This window comes from Cololabis saira, chromosome 9 (assembly GCF_033807715.1).
Source record: "Cololabis saira isolate AMF1-May2022 chromosome 9, fColSai1.1, whole genome shotgun sequence".
Lineage (NCBI taxonomy): Eukaryota > Metazoa > Chordata > Actinopteri > Beloniformes > Belonidae > Cololabis > Cololabis saira.
Genome location: NC_084595.1, coordinates 19,413,430 through 19,437,272, shown reverse-complemented (window position 1 = coordinate 19,437,272; position 23,843 = coordinate 19,413,430). Strand labels below are relative to the sequence as shown.

The window sequence follows — 23,843 nt, the reverse complement described above, 5'->3', positions numbered from 1 at the left end:
TGTCCTGAAAAGGTAAAGAAACAAGACGTTTTAAAGAAAACAACTTTATTGGCGTCCGTACAATAAACGGCTGCACATCATCCCAACATGAGCCCAGTATGTGGTCTACACACGACTTCACTGATCTTTACCAGCATCATTTTTAATATTAACTCCAAAAGCAACAGGCTGTCGTTAGAAAACGTTTTTACTCAAAACAAAAAACCCACAAAATGATAAATTAGACCGACAAATGCCAGTTTAAAATGTTTCTACTTTTATGTGGTTTTATGACTAAACGAGGTCCAACGATGGCTCGGAGCCGAAGAACGCCCATGAAGTCTCGACTGAGCCGACAGAACAAACGTCTATTTTGAAAACTGATGTATTACATGTTCTTCCAACTGGTGATGGGTTTCATTAAAACCGAGTGTTTAGTCCTTTTTTTCTGAAATTACAGGAAATAAATTAAAACAAACGTTAAATTAAGTTAAACAAAAAAAAGTAAATTAAGTGAAAAAAAAAGTATACAAAAAAAATAAAACTGAAGTTTAAATATAATTAAAAATAACTGAAAACAAATCAAAATGAAGCAAAAAATAAATAAAATTTAAAAAAAAATAAAAACAGAAGCATTCTGGGACTGGACTGTCAAATTAAATTCTTTCATGAAGAAACTTTAAATAAAACTGGATCAATTATCGGCGAGACAAAAAGAAACTCCTAGACCTAGACGGTCCCTTCTTTTTCAGGCCTGAATAAAACTGAGGGGCGTTGATTCTTCTGGCGGCTCAGTCCAGACTCTGATCACGTGATGGAAGACGACACCGTCCAGGGCCCAAAACCGTCAACAACGAACCGTTCAAACTTCCTGTCAGATTCATAAAAGCGTGGGTACGTGCACTTCCCTTTATGAGCTGTCAAACGGGGATTCAGCACACAAATAAAGTTCTTGTTTGTGCATCTTGTCTCTTCCTTCATAATAGCGGCGGTGAATCCGCTATTTATAAGCGGCTCCGCTCCGGGAGGCTGTTCAGTCCAACGTTTCTCCTGCATTTATCTGTGGACACTCCTGAACAGCTTCACGGGCGCCGCCACCGCCATGCACGACACCCACGTATGCCACCAACGTCACAGCTGCTGTTGCTTGTTATATTTGTCGCCGTGTAATATCACCACCAAACACTAGGTGGCAGCGTATTTGTTTTTTCCCCTTCGCTTCCTTTATGTAGCTCAAACATGGCAACGGAGATTTAATGCGAGTTACGGCTGATAAATGTTGGGCAGAAGCAGGAAACGCCTAGAAGAAGATACAAGCCAACCTGCCGGCCCAACTACTTTTGTTTCTGGTAGTTACACTTCTGGAGAAGTTTCCCCGCAGACGTCGGCAGTTCGTCGTAGCGGGAAAAACACGCCGATATGGACTTGAGAACCATCTCGCTCAGATGGATGGTTCCCAATCCGAACGTTCCCAAGCGGAGGACTACCTGTGCCTTTCAAAAACTAATTAAAATAAACGAAAATAAATAAAATCAGGTAAAAATGACTATGATTCTTTTATATTAAAATTCCGGCCCCCAGTCGCGATATCCTGGCATTTCTATATGTGAAAACGTGTTTGGAGAATCTGAAGAACAGATTAGCTGCACGCGTTTGGCGGGGTTTTGGGTGCACATTTGACTTGTAATGCTTGTTTTATTACAAAGTTTATACAGCACAGCTGGTCCCGAAACTGTAGTTTACCCAATCAGCATTCCCACGGGGGAGGGGGCCCTAAAATGCACTTCTATGAAGAAACATGAACAGAAGAAAACAGAAAAATAAATTACATCATTTCTGACCAACAACTGTCGGTTTAAAACAAACACCCAGAGGTTGTTGGGTCCTCCGGTCTGCAGCGAAGTCCCAAACGTTCCGGTCCCTAAGCAGCAGGTTGTGGGGACAGGAGGGACCTGACCGGCAGGGCAGGCCCCCGGCAGAGGGGGGGCCAGGGGGGGCCAGGGGCCCCTCGGAGGGCAATCAGTGTTGCTCAGACAGTGCTTTGGTAAACTCTTCTCCCACAATCAGAGGATCCCACCGCAAACATCGTGACATGCTTGTGACGCGTCGTCCGAGTCGTCACGTCGGTAAACGTGTGATTCACCAGAAATAGTCAAATATTTCTCTCCATATTCATAAGAAACAACATTGCTAAGAAAACCACCTCCCAGAGTTTTAGTACGCTCGCCCCGTACGCTCACGCGGCAGCTTCGCTTTAGCGCTCGACCGCAGATGCCTCTGACGTATCTTAATCACGTCATAACAAAACTAATTGAAAATTTTGTGCTCTTTAGTGTTCTTTGAAACTGATTTCATTGGTGAGAACCTGTAATTTGATTGGCTGACGCTTCAAAGCGCCAAAAATTCCTGACCCCCCCGACACTCGGGCCGCGGCCGAGTGAGCGTACGGTTGTAGCCGCGTGTCCGTAAAGTCGTGTCTTTACTCTACAGAGTATATAAGCTCTACAAATAATCAAATCTCACGTCATCATTGATAACATCTCGTATTGCAAACTACATTCAAAACTCACTCAAATATGTGATTAAATGTGTAAAAACACTCTAAAATAGTAAAATTTTCAAACCGAAGTTCAGTCCGAGGACGTGGGAATCTTCAGGAGCCCCCGAACCCCGACACCTCCAACCCACCACCGACACCCCCGATTACAGTGCAACTTCAACTAATATGAACAAAAACAGAGCACCACCTTTCTTTAAAGGTTCCACCCTTTTGGAAGGCGAGATGAGAAGATTAGCGCCACTCGTTTCAGCAAGTCTACTCCCGTGAAGCTCTCGCACAAACTCGCGGTTGTGGAGGGCGATGTCTGAATCAAAAATGTCATTCACGTGAAGCGTGTACATGAGAGCCTCTTCGCACCTTTGGTGGGACGCAACAGGCGCGACTAAGAGGTTTCCAACCTGTTTAGCAAATTTTTACCTAGCTGTCAATTCATAAAGCGTATATCATCAGAGATCTACCTCCAAACTACTGCCGCCGTCCGTTAAAGTCTGGTTTAAGCAACGTTACCAAGCATGTAATGGGATCGACACAGTCCCCTTACCGTGATTGGCCGAAAGACCCCTGTCGGGTCCGCCAAAGATCGGTTATGGCGAAGATGCTCTTAGATACACCATTTTTACACGATGCGGTGAATGTCGATGAAAAGTGATGCGAGTTTGCTCCAAGAAACTCCACCACTTGTCACTGCCCCCGGCGGAAGTGTTGCTTAGCAACCATACCGATGCAAATGACGCACGTTGCGGGAATGTGGGCTGGCAAGGGAAACGCCTGGAACAAACAGATGTACGATGATTTCTTCCGGGTGGTTTGCACTCACGAAAACAGACGAGAGCAAACGGAGCAATCACCAGCCACCAGTAGTGATGGGGGGGGCAGTATTGAGTCAATCGTTAAACGTAATAATAATGAAAATGAAGAAAGAAAGTTGGGGGACACGGTTTAGTGTTGAAAGGTACGTTCATCGTCAGTTTCGTACGGGATTAAAACTATCCAGGGTGCTTCGTGATCGCCATGGGGAAGGTCTGTGATTTTAAACCCGTCCCAATTCAGCGTTTCTGTAAATGTCACCGCAAATCACCTTTCCTGATTCAGAAAACACGCAAATCGACATCAGCAGCTGACTCGTCACTGCCCCCTGGTGGACGTGTTGCTTGGCAACCAAGCAAACGCAAATAACAGCCGGAAGTGCGTGGAGTAGTGGCGGAAACAACATTTGGAAAAGACAGTCAGATGATCGTTGGCGTGCAAGCTTCACAGGAATTGGAGGGAAGATTTCCCAACTGATGGTGGCGTTGACCTTCTTAGCCGGCCCCTAAAAAATAAAACCCTCAGTAAAGACAAGAGTACTTCGGTTCGCGCGTCAGGATTTCCTTTTGCATTCGTCTCACAATGTGAACGCGCTTTAAATAACTTTGGATCACATCAACATCGCTACCTCTTAAAAACCTAGTTTGTTCATGCTAAAGGCTACAAATGACTTATCTTTTTTTTGCATATCATTCTTCATAGCTTAAGTGTTTTTTTGTTTTTTTTTTTCTTCCCCACAGCAGTTCTCAGAAAGTAGTCATATATTAAGGTATTTGTTCGGCTAAATATTTTAAGTATTTCTATGTACAACATATTACTTCAAGTGTCGACTGTGCAGACGATGCTCTACTAGAAACCTAAACCTTCACGCCGAGTACGTGGAGAATAAACGTTTCTTCATGTAGCAGGAGCCTAAGACAGGATTTGAAACATGCTAGAAGTTAAGTTAAGCCGTGGGTTCAGTAGCATTAGATGGAGCATAGTTTCTACGACAGTAAGTATGATGATCCTGCTGCATCGTAGCTTCACCCAAACCCAGAGAGACGCGCGTCAATAGTCCGATCGCTGCTGTCCAGTTTATGCTGGTGGAAGCTCCTCACGTCGTCTTTTTTTTCTTTTTAAAATTATTCCTCAGAGCAAAAGTCAGTGCAATGTTAACCGTCTGCAGCAAAAGTGCACATCCAGCATCCACCTGCGCCGGAAAACCGTGTGCTTTTACTCGTGTTCAGTCTGTTGGAGCGTGATGCAGCCGGCTACGGTCCAAGAGGGGAAACAAAAACATCACAGTCACCTACTTTAGCTGTGTTTAGTGGGTTTTTGATCAAAGAGCCGACAGGAGGAGGAGGAGGAGGAGGAGGATGATAATGAAGATGATGCTGCTGTGACAGGAGGTCCGGGCTCGAACGCCAGAAGCACTCGTGTGTACATGCGAACACAAACTGTCAGAAAGCGTCTCCTGCACTCTCCGGTCGTCCTCTGAAGCCGGCGGGGCTTCACTCGGCGGCGGCCGGCGGCAGCATGCCCCTCTCCCGCAGGTGGGAGTGCAGCGTGTTGAAGATGCTGAGCTGCTGCTCCGGCTGCAGCATCAGCAGCTGCTGCATCACCTTGCTGGGGTTCGGCCCTCTGGGGGAGAGAAGTTTCAACAAGGATAAACGTTAACGTCGCCAAGCAACAGATGGTCGTAAACCCTTCTCCTTCATTCATCTAATCTCAGAGGGGGGTCACGTTTCCTCCCTTTTGAGCAGATCTGAAACAGTTATTTGGAGACTTTTCAACACCAGCAGAACCAGCGGTCTGAACCTGGTCATCACAGAACTGCAGACGTATCGGTTCCTGGGGCTTGAAAAGATGCAGGAAAAGACGCAGGAGGACGGCTGAAGTCACGAAAAACATAAAGCGGCTCAATCAAGAAACAAAACAATCGAGAAGGAGTTGTGATGAATATGGAGAGTCCATCCAGCATCCATCCATCCATCCATCCATCCATCCATCCATCCATCCAACCATCCTTTAATTTCCTACACTCCTGTACAGGGTCATGGGGATCTGCTGGAGCCTATCTTGTAAAACATATATAAATACTGTACAAAAAAAACAACATTCCTGTGAACTGAGTTTTAAGTCCCAGGACAAAAAGAAACCTGGAGAAAAAAAAAAAAAAAGTATATGAAACTTTCATCCACAGAAGAGTTTTACCCAGACTTGTCCGAATGTGACATCACAAATGTGTAAAGTAATATTTACATACATAAAATCCCAGCTGAAAACTTGAGGTCCATTGTTAATTTTTACCTTTAGCCTAAAAAAATAAAAAATTCTAGAAAATAGAAAAAAAAAAAAAAAAAAAAGCGTTCAACTTCTTGATCTGGTCCTCCAGACCAGGGTTTTCATCCCCCCTACATGTTTTAGCTGCTTCCCTTCTTCAGCACAGGTGATACAAGCTGATCTCACTGTGGTTGATCGACCAGCTCTGAACACTTTCATCACAACCAGGTTTATGGAAGTGCAGCTTCGTCACTCGCAGCGGCAGATTCAAGAGGTCGACGTCACAGAGTTGTGGTTGATTAAATTAAAAAACACAAATACAAGTAAACATGTTTCACAGTTTTAGGAAAGTTGTCGCTCGCTGTACCTGATGAAGCTGGCGATGTAGACGTGAGTGAACGTGGCCATCAGGTACTGACAGTCGAAGCGGTCCATGATGCCTCCGTGACCGGGGATGGTGCTGGCGAAGTCCTGAGGAGACCGGAGAGCAGGGAGTCATGGCAACGCAAGCAGAACTCTTCCCAGTTAGCACCGTAAACCTACCACTTATTTTGTTATTTCTTAAAACAGGTAACAATACAGGTGCGCCAAACAAAAACGCATACAGGTACAGGACAAGAGGGGGTGCTAGAAAACAAACAAAACAAACAAACAAGCAAAATCAATGTTTGTGACTGTGTATGTGGGTGTGTGCGTGTGAGTGCGTGTGTATGAGTATGATAGTTTTCTAAGATTATGGTTATTTTAGGAGAGAGACAGCAGCCAAAAAAAAAGTACATGAATACTATAGAAAAAAAAATGAATTAATAACTAATAAATAAAGTAAAAGAAGGGGGCAATCAATCAATTAAATAAGTAAAGTATACTAACCTACGATTTCAAATGTACCTGAAGTACCCGGATCAACTGGATCAACACACTTCGATACCTCACGGTGGTTTGGTTCAAATATGCCACACAGGGTAAAGTTTATTGAACATATTAAATATTATTACATTTATATAATAATGTAATTATTATCTATATTATCATAAAAATAATTGTCCCTGCCACTGCATTTGCATCTGCAGCTGCTTAAAATAGTTTTTGTCTTTATTAAACTTTTAGATCTTCACGCTCCTGTTAAAACTACCTGGCGGGCCAACCATCCTAATTCTCTTTCTCTGTAAGAGGATTGGGGCTGTGAACGGCAGCTATTCCAGTCAGATTGTTGTCGCCCTGGAGGCGCCGTGGAGCGGTTTAGAGGCCTCCCAGATCCGGGCGTCCGTTCTGCTCCGCTACAGACGTGCATCGAGTCTGATTTTGGCGCTGGACATCGGCTAAGACGCTCCACTCAGCAGGTGGAGCTGGCAGGAAATCAGACATGATTTTTCAAAATAAAACACCTGAAGTGGGCTGCGACTCATTCGTGGACTTTATTTTTATCTGTGGAGGCTGTGGGTAAATAATTTGGAGGAGATTTGTACCAGAAACGAGGCAATATCCAGCTTAGGAGCCCAAATGCTCAGCAGTCATCCTTTTTATGTATAATCATAGAAAGAAGAGGACGTGTGTCTTTAAAACTACATGATTCTCATGCCACCTTGAAATCTGAGTAATCTCATAATCTCGTGCATCCAAACAAGGCGGTAGCGCTTCCACCAAACGCTCCACTTTTGAAATGCTCCCAGAGCTAAACCGCTGCAAAACCGGACCACGCCGGCTTCAGTCTGGCTCCTCGGGATCGGACGCTGTTGTTTCCACAGGTCAGGACCAACGGATGCAGAAGAACCTGCTTTTGGTGCGTAGGCGGACGCGTGTCGACAAGAGAAATCCAGACAGGCGTGAAGCCGCGTAGGAATGCTGGTAGAAACTTGCTGATCCAGATGCTCTGCAGCCACCTCAGCGGTTTCGAGTGTTCTCTCCAGGTTCTGGTTGAAGTTGAGTATTTGGGCTTTTGTTGCGCAGACACGGATCATTTCAGTGATTACACGTGTATCTGTGTCACTGGGAAGCCAATGGCAGCTGCTTTAAATATTTAAACTGGAGATGAAATTAAGAAAAATCTTTACTTTGATTTTGAATGCTCTCTTGAAGCCACTGGCGAAGAAGCCCCCGAACGGCCCGATGAGCGACGCGAAGGACGAGAGGAAGATGCTGTGGATCTGGTAGGGGTACAGGTTCACCGTTTTCTGAAAGAGAGGCGGGATGTTACCTCCGTTATTCCGCACGACTGTAAAAAAATTTAAAAAAAAAAAAATAAATCAAAGAAGTGCCGGAGACTCACCCATTTCAGCGTCTTCTGCAGCATGGCGGGGAGAGTGTACTCCTGCATCACGAAGATGTCGGATGGCTCACACGCCACTGTGAAGCCGTGGCTGTCACTGAACTCCACGGGACACACGAAGTACTGGAACTGAGCCAGCAGGTACGCCAGCTGAGGGGGGGGGGGGGGGGTGATAACCAGACAACGCTGCCTGTCATGCTCTTTTCATTACAGGAAAATGAATTAACTCTGTTTTACTCACAAGGAAGCCGAAGACCACGGTGGAGAAGAAACCCCCGATGAAGCCCTCCCACGTCTTCTTGGGTGAAAGCTGCGGACCAATTAGAAAAGAGGCAGAGGTCAGTTTTCACGTCCACCTGAACTCGTCTTCCCCCACGTGAGTGTCGCCTCTCCGCTCAGGTCCGAGTTACTCATTAGCTCGAGTGTAGATACGATCGTCTGAGGAGTCAAAGGGACAGCCGCTTTCAATTCAGAGCTTTTATATGTCACAGAGTAATAAAACAAACATCATATGTAACCCATGAAAGCATGTGTGTGTTAACACGATGCCAAGGAGGAAAGACATCAGCAGTGAGCTGGCTACGAGTCTGGGAGGGGTTTACAACAGGGCCAGATTTAGCGAGGCCCACTAAGGTGGGCAGACTGAAATGTAGGGTGGGCGATGCCCGTGCCGCAATGCGGGGCGGGCGGAAAAATTTTGGGGGGGTCAAATCCCCGAAATGCATAGAAAATTATGCTGTCATCATATCAGTTCATCTATCTTCTCCACAGTATGCTAACCCAATTGCCCTTCCTGACACTACCCTCTGCATTTACCCGGGCTTGGGGCCGGTGTTCTGCCAATCCTTGCTACCTGCAGAGAAATGCTACTTTGTGGTTCTGCGCATGCGCACAGTCGATTTTCAAAGTTTGATTGTCCCGCCAATCATTTCTTGCACGATGTAAAATGGATAATATGGGATGTTGAGTATTTGATCCATCAAAATACATTACCCATGACATGAATTGCATTACACATTGTGAACATTACACGATAAAAGAGAAGAAAAAAAACAATTCTATCGCTTTATTTGATATTAATTCAGTCATTGGCCTTTATTTAACCAGGCAGGTCATTAAGAACACATTCTTATTTACAATACACCCTGGCAAGCGACAAGGAAGTGGGCTAGGGAGTAAAATACAGAAAAAAAACAAAACACAAAAATTGTAGCTCTGCAAAGGTAGAAAACCATTAGGTAGCATTTTTAGCAAAGCAGCAAACAAATGGCAGAGCACCGGCACAAATAGGACACTGGCTTGTGCCCTGTTGAGGCTGCATTTATTTTGTTTTTTGCTTTTTTTTTTGTTTGCTTCTTTTTTTTTTATCAACCAATCGTAGCCTACGGCGTAGGCTCTGAGTTGATTTAAAAGGTCCCGCGGCAGGCTGGTGGCTGCAGAGCCTGCACGGCATGGACCGGGATAGAGAGAGGAGTCTCCATCCCGGTGAGGGCGGAAAGCGCCGGTGCGGGTGGCGGTGTGCTGCGGTGCCGTGCAGGCTCTGGAGCCGTAGGGTACGGCGTAGGGTACGGCGTAGGGTACGGCGTAGGGTATGCGGCGACGCGCACCATTCTGCGTTGGTGTAACGCGGAACCATAAATCAGCCTTCAGTGTGTGCTGTTCTGAACACCGGGTCCCTCCGCCGAGACACAACGTTTGCGGTATGCGTTCATTGTTGTGTCTAAAAATGATGCGCAGTGCCCACACAATCAGAAACGGTACAGATATTTTGTGATATTTTTTTATATTTATAAAAAAATAAAATTATAAAAAAATTAAGGATCCCCATAACTTTGATTGGGTGGGTAGGACGCACGTTTGGGTGGGCACAGCCCACCCCTGTCCCCCCCTAAAACCGGCCTCGGTTTACAAGGCCAGAACCTTTACGGACATAACTGATCTGGTGGTGTCGTGATTTCATGGCGGTACGGTCCCGTCAGCGGGTGGCACCTTCAGCTCTCACCGGACTGGTTCGCGGAAGAAATGGGAATGAGAATCAGCACCTCCATGGCTCTCAGCTGGAAGAGGGTGGAGCTCTCTCTCCGGGTTCGGAAGGAAATCCTTCCTCGAGACTTTACCCTTCGATCGTTATTCCTACCTCCACCTGTGGTCATGAACGGGAGGTGGTGAATGCAAGCAGCGAGGGATTCGGACTAGTCACTGCTCCTCCACGCTGAGAGGAGCCAGGTGAGGTGGTTCAAGCGTCTGGTTAGGATGCTACCTAGTCGCCTCCCCGAGGAGAAACCCAAGAGGCAGCTCTGGGTACCGCCGGGGTGACTACATTGTTCAGCAGACCTCCTCCTGGAGGAGCTGGAGGAGCTGGATGAGGTGCACTGGGGAGAGGGAGGTCCCCTGCGATCCACATCCAGATGAGTGGAAGTTAATGGATGGATGGATTTGCACTGAATGAAAGGAAGATTCCCGATAACCGCTGCACCGGAAGCCCAGGAATATGAGCGTGCACACAAACACACACAAGCTTCGGTCGTTAGAGGGTTAAAGACGCGGCTTCGCTTACCTTGATAAGTGGAGTCCTCCCAAAGAAGAATCCAAACAGATACGCCCCAATGTCGTTGCAGATCACAATGGAGATGGGAACAATGAACCTAGGAAACGAGAAATTCAGTGCACGGCGGCGTGGAGCTCAGACCCAGCCAAAGTCCGATATATGTAATTCAGAAGTGGTACAAAGTTACAAGAAGTGCTAAAAGCAAACATGCAGTCGATTTCAAACATTACTATCCCCCCTCACGCTAACATTAGAGACAGCACAACAACGATCAACCGCGGGTGATGAACAAATCGAGACGACGCCCGCGTCTGCTTACCAGATCATTCCTTCAAACAGGTTCTGAATGACAAGGTGGGACTGAGTTACCACAATCAACAGAGTCACATGGGTCCAAGCAAACTGAAATGGCAAACACAGACACACAAAACAGAAAACAAACAAACAAAAAGAAAAAAACACAGCGTCACTGCACTGGAAAGTAGCTGAGCTGCTCAGAAGTCATTATACATGTAAAAGGAAACAAGAAACAGAGGAATTAAACGAGACGGACGGACAAAGGGAGGGACGAACAGAGGGATGGACGGACGGTGGAGCGGAAACGGACAAAGCCATGCTGCAGAGCGGGATGATCTCGAAAAGGTAAAATCAGGAGGAGAGGGACGATTGACAGTGATCCAAGCGCTTGAACTCTGGGAAGATTCGTGCAGAAAAGGGTTAAAAACGTCAAAACTACAAACTAAAAACCCAACGGCAACCTTCCAGAGGGGTCCATTTCCAGAAGGTATCAGCCACACAGGCAGCAGATTTATCCCCACTTAAACTTTCAAGAAAACAATACGGTAATTCTCTTAAGAGACGACACACAAAGCACTTTGCATGAATTTGCTTGTCGTCGGATGCAAAAATAGTCTGTAAAATTTGTTTGGGCTGATAAAAGCGCCGCCTGGAGATGGCTAGGAAAAAAAAAACAGGGGGATGTGACGGATGTCGGGCCTCCTCTCCGAACCGGAGAGCAGTCAGCTGATCTACGCCCAGACAGAAGACACACCGGGGGGCCTAATCCGGACTACTTCTGGCCCGTTGTGGTTCAGTTACGGCCTTGGCGAGTGCTGTATGGGCCGGACCTACGAGCGCCGCACGAGCCAGCCAACCAGCTTCGTCGTGGGATACAGCAGCTGCAGCATGTTTGGTGGTTTCGTGGCCGAAAAGCCAAAAGAAAACTCCAGAATTGGGCCGGGTTTGGGCCGACCGCTCTCTGCTATCTGGGTAAGAACTGCTGACAGACTGGAGCGCGTTTTAAGTAAACTTAACTAAAAGTGATTCATGAATGGCCCAAAAACAAGTTAATGACAGTAAATGGGAGGAGGAGGAGTTCCCATTCAGAGCCAGAGACTGCCACGTTGTCTGCGTGGGTGGGGTCGGGTGGGGGGGTTAGGGGGGGGTCATGAGACGTGGGTGGACAGCAGGGTTAGACCGGTTCGGTACAGGAGGAGGTTACTTGGCTGATACACACCATGTAAAACTGCAGGCGGTAATGTTTCTTCACTAAACTCAGCACAAACATGCAGAAACCTGTGAAAGAGTAAACAACATGCTGTCAGTTCCTAAACCAGGGTGAGCTGTGGATGTACAAAAACCATCGTTAACACGTAATACCATAGACATATATTATACATAGACGCCTCATCGACCGCTGGGGCGCGAGAAATACGGCCGCCATCTTGGACCGGTCATCCCACCCATACGACAGCATAAGACAGATCAGTATTGAAGATGCCAGAGCACTGTGTGTGTATTCCTGGCTACACCACATTAACAAATTCACCTCTCTTGACCTGCAGAAAGGCAGCATGAGAAAGAAGCTCCAGTCCTCTTTCAGGGCTTTTAGCATATGTGTAAATATAGTTTGTGAGATATTGATATGTACACTATGGCACGCCGTTCAGGAAATTAATCTTTCTTTCAATTAATCTTGTTGTTTCATTCCATATATTCAAAGATTAATTTGTGAACGGCATGCCATAGTGTGTATGTATATACATACATATATATATAAAAACACATGGAGATGTTTATGGATATACATAGATATATATATATATCTGGAGATCTGTTTATTATTGTTACTTCATATTATTAAAATAGCTGAGTTTTACACAAAGTGCTTCTGCTTCTCTATCATATAGTCGTATTTGTACATGTATGCATCACACACACACGCACGCACGCACGCACGCACGCACGCACGCACGCACGCACGCACGCACGCACGCACGCACGCACGCACGCACGCACGCACGCACACACTTTGTGTGTCTTACAAAATAGTCTACCTATGATACTCACACCAGAATATTGTATTACTGTTAAGCCTACTATGAATATTAAAATACACTGAATCATGTGTCCGGTATCATGTCTAGATGTGTGACATTTGCAGAAAAAAACTGTGAAAATCAGTTTTGTATTCTGCGAGTTATGACTGATTAAATGTGCTGACACTTAACTGCGCAGCCAGACAGATGACACTGAGTGGAGCGGTAACCGCTCCAAGATGGCGGCCCCACGGCTCGTCAGCGCCAGTAGGCAGCAGCGGTCGATGATGCGTCTATGTATACATGTCTATGCGTAACAGCTGGCGGGTGCATGACGCCTCTCACACTTTCATATGCTTCGTTTAAAACGGTTGTATTTGTGACTCCGTTTGTGCTCTCTGCCCCCTAGTGGAGACCTCTGGTATCATCATCCTAAACCATCTGGTGTGAAGGCGTCTGACCCGATCCTCCAGCTGCTGCTTGTCAAGATACAGAAGCCGCCTCGCCCCCCTTCGTCCGAAAAACTCACCCGCCAGGTACAGGGCGAAGGAGATGAAGCGGTGGTAGCGAGCCAGGAACTGCAGAGGCTCCTCCCGCTGCACCAGAACCCCGAAGTAGTCTGCAACCGTTTCACCGTAGAAGAAGTAGTTGACACAAACCAGGAAGTACCTGAAGCAAGAAGAAGAGGCCGGGTTCATTTTCTTTTCATGTCGGTGAATGAATGAGGGGCGGGGGTGCATGCTGGGAGACCCGACCTGTAGCTGAGGTTCACTGGATTTAAACGTGTCCTGCAGAGTTTCTTACTCCCTGACTGTACACATACCTGTGTGTGTGTGTGTGTGTGTGTGTGTGTATGTGTATGAGGCCGCTACTTGGTGAAGGGACCATATAATCAATAAGATTATATTTACTGCCAGCATGTACGTGATCTTTGCTCCGGGCTGCACTGAACACTGCATACATCCGGTGAGTGTGTATTCAAAGCATTAAGGAGGAGCAAAGTAGGCTTCGTCGGGGGGGAGGGTGGGTGTTGAGTTGTTGTGCAAGTAGTCATTTCTCATAAAATATTGACCTTGTAAAATTACTGATGTTCCACACACAGATAAACCTCTGTTCAGACTACATGAACGCGTCCACGCTGCCGTTTACTGTGAAATCCATCTTCCTTACCAGCTCAGCGTCCTGAACCAAGGCAGCTCGTAGGAACGGTAGACTCTGTAGCCGATGGTGATGATTTCATGGAAACACTTGATTTGAACGCCCATGACCTGCGTCAGATGATTTTGGGAGGAGAGCAGCATGAATAGAAGTGGAGGCGGGACTCATTCGAGAGACAGATGACGGCTTGTCACTTACCACCAGTATCAGCGTGATGGGTCCCATGTAGATGATGAGGAAAAAGCCTGAAATCATGGCTAAGGACAAAACTCCTCGTATCCAGTAATTCTTCCATCTGTGAAAATTGGAAACATTAAATTCACAGATTATAATTTCTTAAAAAAGGGACACAAAGAATGAAACATCCATTTAAAAAGAGAAAAAAAAGACCGACGGATTAGAGACGCTGATTTTTATAAAGTACAAACTACAGTTTGAGCATCTTCTTATCTATAATTTAAGGAGGAAAAGTGATTGTAGAAAAAAAACAGAAAAACATTTCACAGATTTACATCAAAGACGTGCAGGACGTTCACAGTCTAGACAAAATAAATCAACTATAAATAATTAACATATATTATCTATAATTATGAAAAAAATATCTATCTTGTAGTAGATTTTAAGAGCAAGGGAACTACATCTATCAATCCTGATTAAAATTAATATACAAAATAAAGAGTAGTGGTCCCAGTGTGGATCCCTGAGGAACACCCTGGGCTACACAACGGTAGCTAGAGAAGACACTTTCTACCTCTACTGAAACCTGCCTGGTAGATCATTTTCAAATGCTTTAAGTGTTGCATCATATGCAAATCCTTACTGGCCTCATGAGGCCTCATTGGTAATCAAAACATAGCATCACCTGCATAGCAATGAAAGTGTGTGTGCTTCACTGCTGTTTGTGTCAAAATCATCAGATGAGAAAATGAGAAGTGAAGCATCTGCTTCAAGCGGAGGAGTTTATGCATCTCTGGGTTTTGTTCATGAATGAGGCCGAGAATGCAGCCGGACACCGACAGGTGGTTTGTTATGTGGACTCTGGACTGAGGAGACAGCCGAGTTTACCAGTTGATCTTTGTTCCTTCCCCCACCCACGGTCCATACAGATCAAGATCACAAGCCTGTGAAGGTAGTTTCCGCCACAGAACCGCTGGACTCTCCCTCAGAGATAAGTTCATGGAGAAAGTCCACTATCTGAGCAGGACTTGGACCAGAGCCACTGCTCGTCCACATCAAGGCCTTGGCCTTGACAGGTCTGGGCCGTTCTGCTTAGACCCCAGCCCCGATAAGCACGGTGAGCGCAACCACACCTGGAGCGCCTGTTTCAGTGCATCGCCTGCTGCCTGAGATCACAACAAAAGAGAACGAGAGGCTGCGAGCTGAGCAGGAGCCGAGCAGGGCACCGAGCCCGCCAGCCGGCGAGTGAATGAAGAAAAAAGCTGCATCATGAAAAATGCTGCTTCCACTCGGCTCTGCAGCCTCGCGCTCGCACCATGAATCAACCCCCTCCACTCCTGCTCTTTTAACCTTAAAGTCCATTCATCCTTCCCTGCTACGCCTTTTTACTCCCTCCATTAATCTATGTCCACGCCCCCCTTGTCCCCTCCGTATATATCTGTGGTCCTCCCCATAGACATATACACATAGACGTATATGCATAAACGTGTATACATAGACACAGACGCCTCATCGACCGCTGGGGCGCGAGAAATACGGCCGCCATCTTGGACCGGTCATCCTACCCAAACGACAGCATAAGACAGATCAGTATTGACGATGCAAGAACACTGTATTCCTGTACAAATCGGTGAACAATTGCGACCAAGGATAAAAATAATAAATACAAAATAAATAAATTAAATTAAAAAATATTAAAAAAAAATAAGGCTACACCACATTGCCAAACTCACCCCTCTTGACCTGCAGAAAGGGAGCATGAGAAGCTCTGCAAAGCAGTCCTTTTTCAGGGCTTTTAGCATATGTGTAAATATAATTTATCATATATATATATATATATATATATATATATATATATATGTGTGTGTGTGTGTGTGTGTGTGTGTGTGTGTGTGTGTTATGGCATGCCGTTAAGGAAATTAATCTTTCTTTCAATTAATCTTGTTGTTTCATTCCATATATTCAAAGTTTAATTTCCTCAACGGCATGCCATAGTGTATGTGTGTGTGTGTGTATATATATATATATATATATATATATATATATATGGAGATGTTTATGGATATACATAGATATATACGGATATATGTTTATTATTGTTTCTTCATATTATTAACACTGAGTGGAGCGGTGGCCGCTCCAAGATGGCGGCCCCACGGCTCGTGAGCGCCAGTAGGCAGCAGCGGTCGATGACGCGTCTATGTATGTCTGGTCCTCCCTCTCCCCCTCTGTCTCGGCAAGCCTCCGGGGATTAGCACCACCATCTTCGTGAGCCCTTAAGCCCGACACTCGCCGCTCACACCCCCCATGTCTCGACTAGACCAAATCTTCATTTCTGCTCGAGTTACTGGAGACTATGAAGTAACAATCCTTAACTGCGTTTAATCCATCTTCATGCATCACGTTAATCTCATGACTCCCGTGAACATATACGTGCACAGGTCAGGTCGGTGTTTGGGCACCCCAGCCCAGGCAGGGACGTGGACCCCCCGGACCCCCCGATGTTCTCTGTGACAGCAGTCACGGCCTGCAGCAGTCCTGCACAGAAAGACTTTCTGAGATCAAACCTGACTCTCACGAGAACATCGAAGCGCCGAGAGCGATCAAACCCTTGATGCTCGATTGCAGTAGAGATCAACCGTGGGGCAGCTCGTGTGTGTGATTTCCAATCTGCTTCATCTCCACGATGCCGTTAAGAAACAAATATGGACTCGTGCAGACGGGCGTACCTGGGCGGCAGGCCCTGCAGGGCTTTGTTCAGGTACTCTGGAGTGTTGTCCGTGTCTGCTGTGGACGGAGGGACGTCTGGAGTGTCTGCTTTGGAGTCAACGTCGCCTTCTCCCTCGGCATCGCCCGCCAGCCCCAGCCTGTCATCGCTGTCGCCCTCCTGTTGGCACAGGCACACACACAGATATTCAAATACATAGAAGTATAAAAAGTTACTTGAAAGGCAGGAGGTTATCTCTGACACCAGTAAAGGTTTAATCACATGAAGAAGAAGAGATAAGAGATGAGTTTTCTCCCTGAATGAGGCTATTTTTAAATCCGGCTCTCGCTTCCATCCCGGGGTGAGGTGGTTTCTCCACTTGAGAGGTTCACTGAAGCTCCTTCATTTGCCTTTCATGGTTTGCTTTCACTCAAACACTCCCAAATAGGGTAAGGAGAGCTGATCGAGGTTAAATGGCGGGGCTTTTCCTCGAGGAACGCGGGCTCCGGCCGTGGTTGGGCGCAATTAGCCGAAACGGTGCTGAAAGTGGGAGACGGCCGCGGCTTGGAAAGGTGCTGGAGTTCAGGAGAGGTTCCTGCTCAGGTATTAATGAGGACACGTTAACGCCTGCAGCCTGAAGCTGCGGCTCCAGGGAGACCGTTCAGACGGCCAGGAACATTTCCAAGACTTTACAAATGAAGGAAAAGAAACATTTCAGGAATCCTGACTGGGCTAAACTTTCCAGTTCGACCTGTAGAAACACAGCAAGGCAGTTGGCCCGTGGTGACGGAAGTACGGTGGGGGGCGTGTTCCAACCAGGTGATCCAGGTGGGCCTGTTCTGGTCATTTCTGGAGCACCTGGGCGTTGGACGTCGCCAGCTCCTGCAGAGATGGACGTTGACTCGCAATCAGGCTTCAGAAGGAGCCGTCCGGTTTTCTTTATGCAGTCTTTGGTGCCGACACGTAGCAGGAAAAAATAATTTAGCCCATCGGGACAACGCTGAGGTCCAGACCAGCAGGCGGTATAAGCAGGGGGGGGCACCAAGGTGTCTTATGGAGGGGACATCAAACTGAGGAATCAATTGCTGCTAGCACCGTCTCAGCTTTCAACATCCCTGCCTCTCTTTCTCACCAACTGCAGTCTTTCTGCAGACCACGAGGGAGCAAAACACTCGTTACAGAAATCAATACCGTTTGATCAATGAAAGGGGGGGCTGCCATTCAAGCTCAGACCTGCTCTGCAGTTCATAACTTTAACCTTTTCTCATTTCAACTTTGCCAGCCAGAGAACCTCACAGCTCGGAGTCGGGTAGTTTCCATCTTCACATCCCAGATCTAAGCGGTGAATAAACAAGGCTTTCTGAATGCGGAGCCACCGTTGCTGCTGTTGCTGGAGGCTTTCTGGGCCGGGCCGGGCCGGGCTAGCTGGGCCGCCGGGCCAGCTGGGCAACAGACAGCCCTCCAAGGTCAGCTGTCACGTCCAGTCTGGAGCGGCCGCTAGCTGTCCGGGCAACAGCACGAGGGGCCATGAAAGGTCAGCACAAACGTGCAGAGCACAGACTTGAAGCACTGAATTCAGGACACGCTCGCAGTTATGCAAATATGGCTAAAAAAAAAAAGTAAAGCTACCACCGTCAGAGAGACCTGGGTGGGATGCACGAGCCAGCTGAGCTGCAGCAGAAGAAGATGCTTCTCCTCATTTTTGATAACAATCTCAGCTGCGTTTGGGTGTTTCAGCTCGGCCCGTAACGCTGCAAAAACACGATCCATCAACCTCCCAAATAACGACAGTTGCACAGGGCTGACTCATCCCTGCTCCAGCAGGCTATTAGCAGCACCTCGAAATAGCTGACAAAGACAAGAAACTGGCTTTTTAATTCTGACACAATATGACTCCAGGGTTTATTTCTGACTCTGACAGCCTGCAGAGCCAGAAATGACGACAACACACGGGTGGGGAGCGATGCACATTCACTTGCAATTTTCCACAACATGTTCCTGTGAATTCTGTGAATCACTGCAGAAACAAACGTTGGCGTTGCCGCAAGAATCTATGGGGCAATTAATTAGAAGGAAGTCGAACCTAACAGCAAACAGACGTGAAGCAAACAGACATAATTCACTAACCGATCCTTTACCACAGTCTGAAGCATTCCACACTGGATTAAAGCCACTATATGTAGGAATTACTCTGTAAAATACTTCGAAATAAACCAAATAAATGTTATATACAGATCTACCTCATCATGAAAGGGCCACTGACAAGTAGTAGTAGTAGTAAACCTTTATTTTACCAGGCAAGAATTGTTAAGAATACATTCTTATTTAAGGCAATGGCCTGGTAGGAGGTGAAAGACCTCCTAAGGGGAAGGGAGAGGGGGAGTAACATTAAGATATAGACAATAAAAGCACATACAACAACAGTGGCACAAAAGAAAAGGAATAAGGACATAATGCAGTGACACACCACAGAATGACAGTTAGTTTGACGTACAGTGACATACAACAAGTTAAGTAAGGACAGAGACACTAAAAGTAAAAACAGTGGTACTAGACAACCATAAATGAGACAGTAACAAAACAACAGCAGTAACAGACGACAAGACTGCGGTCGTGTTTCCAGAACCCCAAGGTTTGTGCAAAACCCAAATATTGAGAAAGAAATCCTGCTCTAATTCAAAAAAAACATCCAAAACTCCCAAATATCACAAAAACCTTTGAAAGTAGGTGGTTTTTCCAAGTGGTTTGATAATCCAGTTTATCACAAAAGTCTCACGGAAACTCTTTTTTTGTTCGGGGATTGAGATAGGAAGGGAGAAAGACGTCTCACTCTGTTGAATTTCTTTTTGCCGACAAAAGTCGACAATTAAATTCGCTAGCGACTATTTTTATCATCGATTTTTTTTTTGTCAACTAATCGTTGCACCTCGACTGTTGTGTGCATGTGGAATGAATATTTCATAAAATTGCTCTAGATGAGAAACGCTTCATGGAAGCTATTTTTTGATAAAACGGTGTTTCAAGACAGGTGCGGTGTGTATTTAACCCCAAGTTCCTGATCAGTCACGTAAAGTGAACACCACAATGACCAGCGCCGGCCTGAGCAGTATTTTTACGGGGTCCAGAGCTGAATCTTATGTAAACGATTAAATGCCAAGAAGACTGCAGCACACAGACGCCATTCTTCAAGTGCAGACGAGAGTCACTCATCCGGGCTTTACTGGGTTCGTATCTGGTGATTTACAGACGCTTCTCACACGTCTGTGGGACAGCTGAATGCAACAACGCGCCAAGAATGCACGTCGAGGGCGGGACGACAAACATGTTGGCGCATTAATGAGACGTCCAGTGAAAGAAAAAGGTGGACAGACTGCAAACACATGCTGCTTAGCAGCAGTAACCAGGAATGAACACGTATATACCGACATGTGGTCAGTTTCTCAGAGCAGACTCTGTTTTAAGAGCAATCAGATCCGGAGAGAACCGAACCAAGCTCCAAACCCAGAGGCTTCCTGCTTGTGAACCAACCTAATTTATGGTAAACTGCAGCCAGAGAAATGATCTAAATCTCCCTAAAACTCACAATAACAGACTCTCTTGAGATCCTTTTACAGCATTTCTATTTCCTGTTCCAGTTCCAGGAATGTCTTCAGGTCTTCAGTTGTTCCTCGTTCCTCATCTTTGCTGTGCGTCCACTTTTAGGAAGAATCAACTGACGGATGCCTGAACAGGTCAAAGAAACTCTGGACTACACCTTAAAGGTTATTTCGTCCACTGGACTCCAGTTAGCTTTTGTTAAAGTAATGAGTCTACAGTTTCATTCTTTCCACCAGAACTTGTGTTGAATAATGGCTCTTGGATGCTGCCGTAACGCTCTTGTGTCATCCGGGTCATTGTTACGCTCAAATTCTTGAATCAAGGAACCTTGATTCAAGACTGGACTTCCTGTGTTTCTGTTCATGCTGGACAACGGTAGCATGACGACGACTGCTGAGGAAGTCATAATGGCGAGCCATCAAATCAAAAAGGCTGGACCCCGATATCACAGATAAAATTATTGCTTTATATTAATTCACCTTACCGGTTACAAAAAGTTGAGCCAAGAGGTTCAACATACTTGTTCTGGAATCTTTTCTATCTTTTCTAATATAGGAATTTACAACAAGACCGTTTTGATATTTTAGCCACCTAGATTAAAAAAATTAAAAAAAAAAATGTATACGTAAATTTAACAAAGAATGTTAAAAAATAACAAACAAAAACAACAAAAAAAAATCTGTACTTCCAGATTACTTACGTGTTTATATTTATGTCTTGAGATTTCCATGTTTATTTGCATTTATTTATTTTTGTCATTTGTAAGCCTCCATACACAATGACAGCTGTAACATCCCGAGCCCGGACGAGGACGTGAACCTCTCACGGACACATCCAGCTCCTTCTTTTGATAAATCTAAAATATCAGCTATTCGTACAAAATATCTAAAATTCCCAGTTGCTCCCAAATGTAAAGAAATACATTTGAAGACCATCAACAACATGTATCCCTCAAATGAATCAATCATCTGAGTTTATCATTGTTCTTGGTAAATAAAGTAATAAAAAAAAATACAAATAGAGAGTACAATTGGAGGTGTGATTGTTCTCTCAATCTCATGTACTTATGTTTACATCTGAGTTCGTCATTGTTCTTGTTAAATTAAGTAATAAAAATAAATAAATAAAAAGTACAATTTAATAGGAGTTGTGACAGTTCTCTCAATCCGATATACGTATGTTTACATCTGAGTTTATCATTGTTCTTGTTAAATAAAGTAATACAAATAATAATAATAAATACAAATAAAGAGTAAAATTTAATAGGTGTGATTCTTCTCTCAATCTCATGTTTACATCTGAGTTTGTCATAGTTCTTGTTAATTAAAGTAATAAAAAATAAAAATAAAAATAGAGAGTACAATTTAATAAGAAGTGTGACTGTTCTCTCAATCTGATATACTTATGTTTACATCTGAGTTTGTAATTTTTCTTGTTAAATAAAGTAATAAAAATAGAGTACAATTTAATAGGAAGTGTGACAGTTTTCTCAATCTGATGTACGTATGTTTATATCTGAGTTTGCACTGCTCACAGTAGACCACAAACATAACAACCTGACAATAAATATACATACCGGAAAATAATGTGCAATATCATTCTCTGCAATGTGCAATTATGCATATAACATCTGTAAATATCCATCTGTTATTTTTTTTATATACTAGTATTTCTTATTACTTATTTTTATTCTCCTTCTTCTTCTTATTATTATATACTGTTTATATTATTATTGTGCGATATTGATGCCTCTTGTTTTTTGCACTATCCCCTTTGCTGCTGTAATCTGGAAATTTCCCCTCTGTGGGACTATTAAAGGATTTCTTATCTTATCTTATCATTGTTCTTGATAAATAAAGTAATAAAAAATAAAAATAGAGAACAATTTAATAGGAAGTGTGACAGTTCTCTCAATCTGATGTACGTATGTTTATATCCGAGTTAGTCATTGTTCTTGTTAAATTAAGTAATAAATATATAAATAATAAAACCCTCCAGCTCCTTCGTCGGTTCTTATGTGTGCGCGCTCCCGCCGAGCGTGTCGGAGACGCGCTCGCGGCGGATTAAGGCTGATTTATGGTTCCGCGTTACACCGACGCAGAGCCTACGGCGTACGGTGCGTGTCGCCGCGTACCCTACGCCGTAGGCGACGCCGTAACCCTACGGCGAGTGCTCTGCGTCGCTTTAAGCGGAACCATAATTCAGGCTTTAAGAACAGCTGACTATACGGCCGCCGGACTAGTTTTCGGGGCGAGGTCCGGCGGGGGATCCCTACCTTGTCGCTGGTGTTGTCGGGGCTGTTGTCGGGGATGCTGTCGGGGCTGTCGGGCTCTGCCCCGCCGCCGCCTCTTCTCCTCAGCTCCGTCATGGCTCCGTCGGTTCCGCGTCGGGACGAGAGTCACATAAGCCGACTCCGCGGGGCGAGCAGGGGGAGGGAAGGAGAGGAGGGGCACACAACCCTGGACCTTTCCCTTTACAGGGTCAATCCTAAATAATGGAAGCGTTTTTGTCACCGAAGAAGGTCGTCTGCTGCTGAAGTCCCGCAGCTCTGCGTGTGTTTGTTTATCACCGCAGTCCTGCTGCAAGGCTGCCGGAAGCGGCGCACGCAGCTTCCGGCAGCCTTCACAGTAAAACGTATTCATGCATTCATTTTCAGTAGGTTGGATTATTGCAATGGCATCTTTACAGGCCTTAACAAGAAATCTATCAGGCAGCTGCAGCTGATCCAGAACGCAGAGTCCTTACAAACAACAGGAAACTGGACCACATTACACCGGTCATGAAATCACTACACTGGCTTCCAGTGTGTCAAAGGATAAAATCTTATGCCGCGTTCCATTTGTCCTCGGAAGTCGGAATTTCCCAGTTCCCAGTCGGAATTTTCAACTGGAACGCCCCTCGAAGTGGGATTTCCTACTGGGAAAGTGGGAGAAGCTTCACCACGCCCGAGTTACCATTCAAAGATGGCTGCCATTCCCAGTTCCGATTTCCGAGGTAAATGGAACGCGGCATTACTGCTGGTCTACAAAGCACTGAATGGTCTTGGACCAAAATACATGCTGGATCTGTTAGTTCCTATGAGTCTCCCAGACCCCTTAAGTTCATCTGGATCTGGTTTGTTGTGTTTCCCAAAAACCAGAACCAAGCAAGGTGAGGCAGCGTTCAGTTATTCTGCTCCTCACCGGTGGAACAAACTTCCTGTAGACCTGAGGTCTGCTCCAACTGTCAGCTCCTTTAAATCAGGCCTAAAAACATTACTGTTTACTGAAGCGTACTCCTAAATTAAACTTGCCTGCTGGACTCTACTGCCCTTATTTTTAACAGCTTGTGCTTTTTATTATTTTACTTCTTTTCTTATCATCTTATTCTTAATTTTTTCAATCGCCGCTTTTAATGTCAATGTAAAGCACTTTGAATTACCTTGTGTTGAATTGTGCTATATAAATAAATTTGCCTTGCCT

At 45.3% G+C, this 23,843-nt stretch overlaps 1 protein-coding gene across 1 annotated transcript; it reads right to left on the bottom strand.

Annotated features, from left to right (window-relative positions):
- Nucleotides 1–28: 28 nt before the first annotated feature.
- cds1 (CDP-diacylglycerol synthase (phosphatidate cytidylyltransferase) 1) lies at nt 29–22,973 on the bottom strand. The gene is made up of 13 exons (XM_061730685.1): nt 22,658–22,973; nt 16,808–16,965; nt 14,100–14,196; nt 13,914–14,011; nt 13,273–13,412; nt 11,942–12,000; nt 10,745–10,827; nt 10,435–10,522; nt 8,119–8,187; nt 7,878–8,027; nt 7,663–7,782; nt 5,979–6,082; nt 29–4,969 (listed from the first exon to the last, which is right to left on the bottom strand). The coding sequence occupies exons 1-13, from the start codon at nt 22,748–22,750 to the stop codon at nt 4,840–4,842; spliced, it is 1,389 nt and encodes a 462-aa protein (XP_061586669.1). The 5' UTR covers nt 22,751–22,973; the 3' UTR covers nt 29–4,839.
- Between the last annotated feature and the right edge of the window lie 870 nt (nt 22,974–23,843).

Coding starts and splice junctions, on each gene's coding strand:
- cds1 (XM_061730685.1), bottom strand. CDS start 22,750: ATGACGGAGCTGAGGAGAAGAGGCGGCGGCGGGGCAGAGCCCGACAGC. Junction 14,197..16,807: donor CTGCAGGGCCTGCCGCCCAG/GTACGCCCGTCT, acceptor CAATTTTCACAG/ATGGAAGAATTACTGGATAC. Junction 10,828..11,941: donor ACCGCCTGCAGTTTTACATG/GTGTGTATCAGC, acceptor TTGCCATTTCAG/TTTGCTTGGACCCATGTGAC.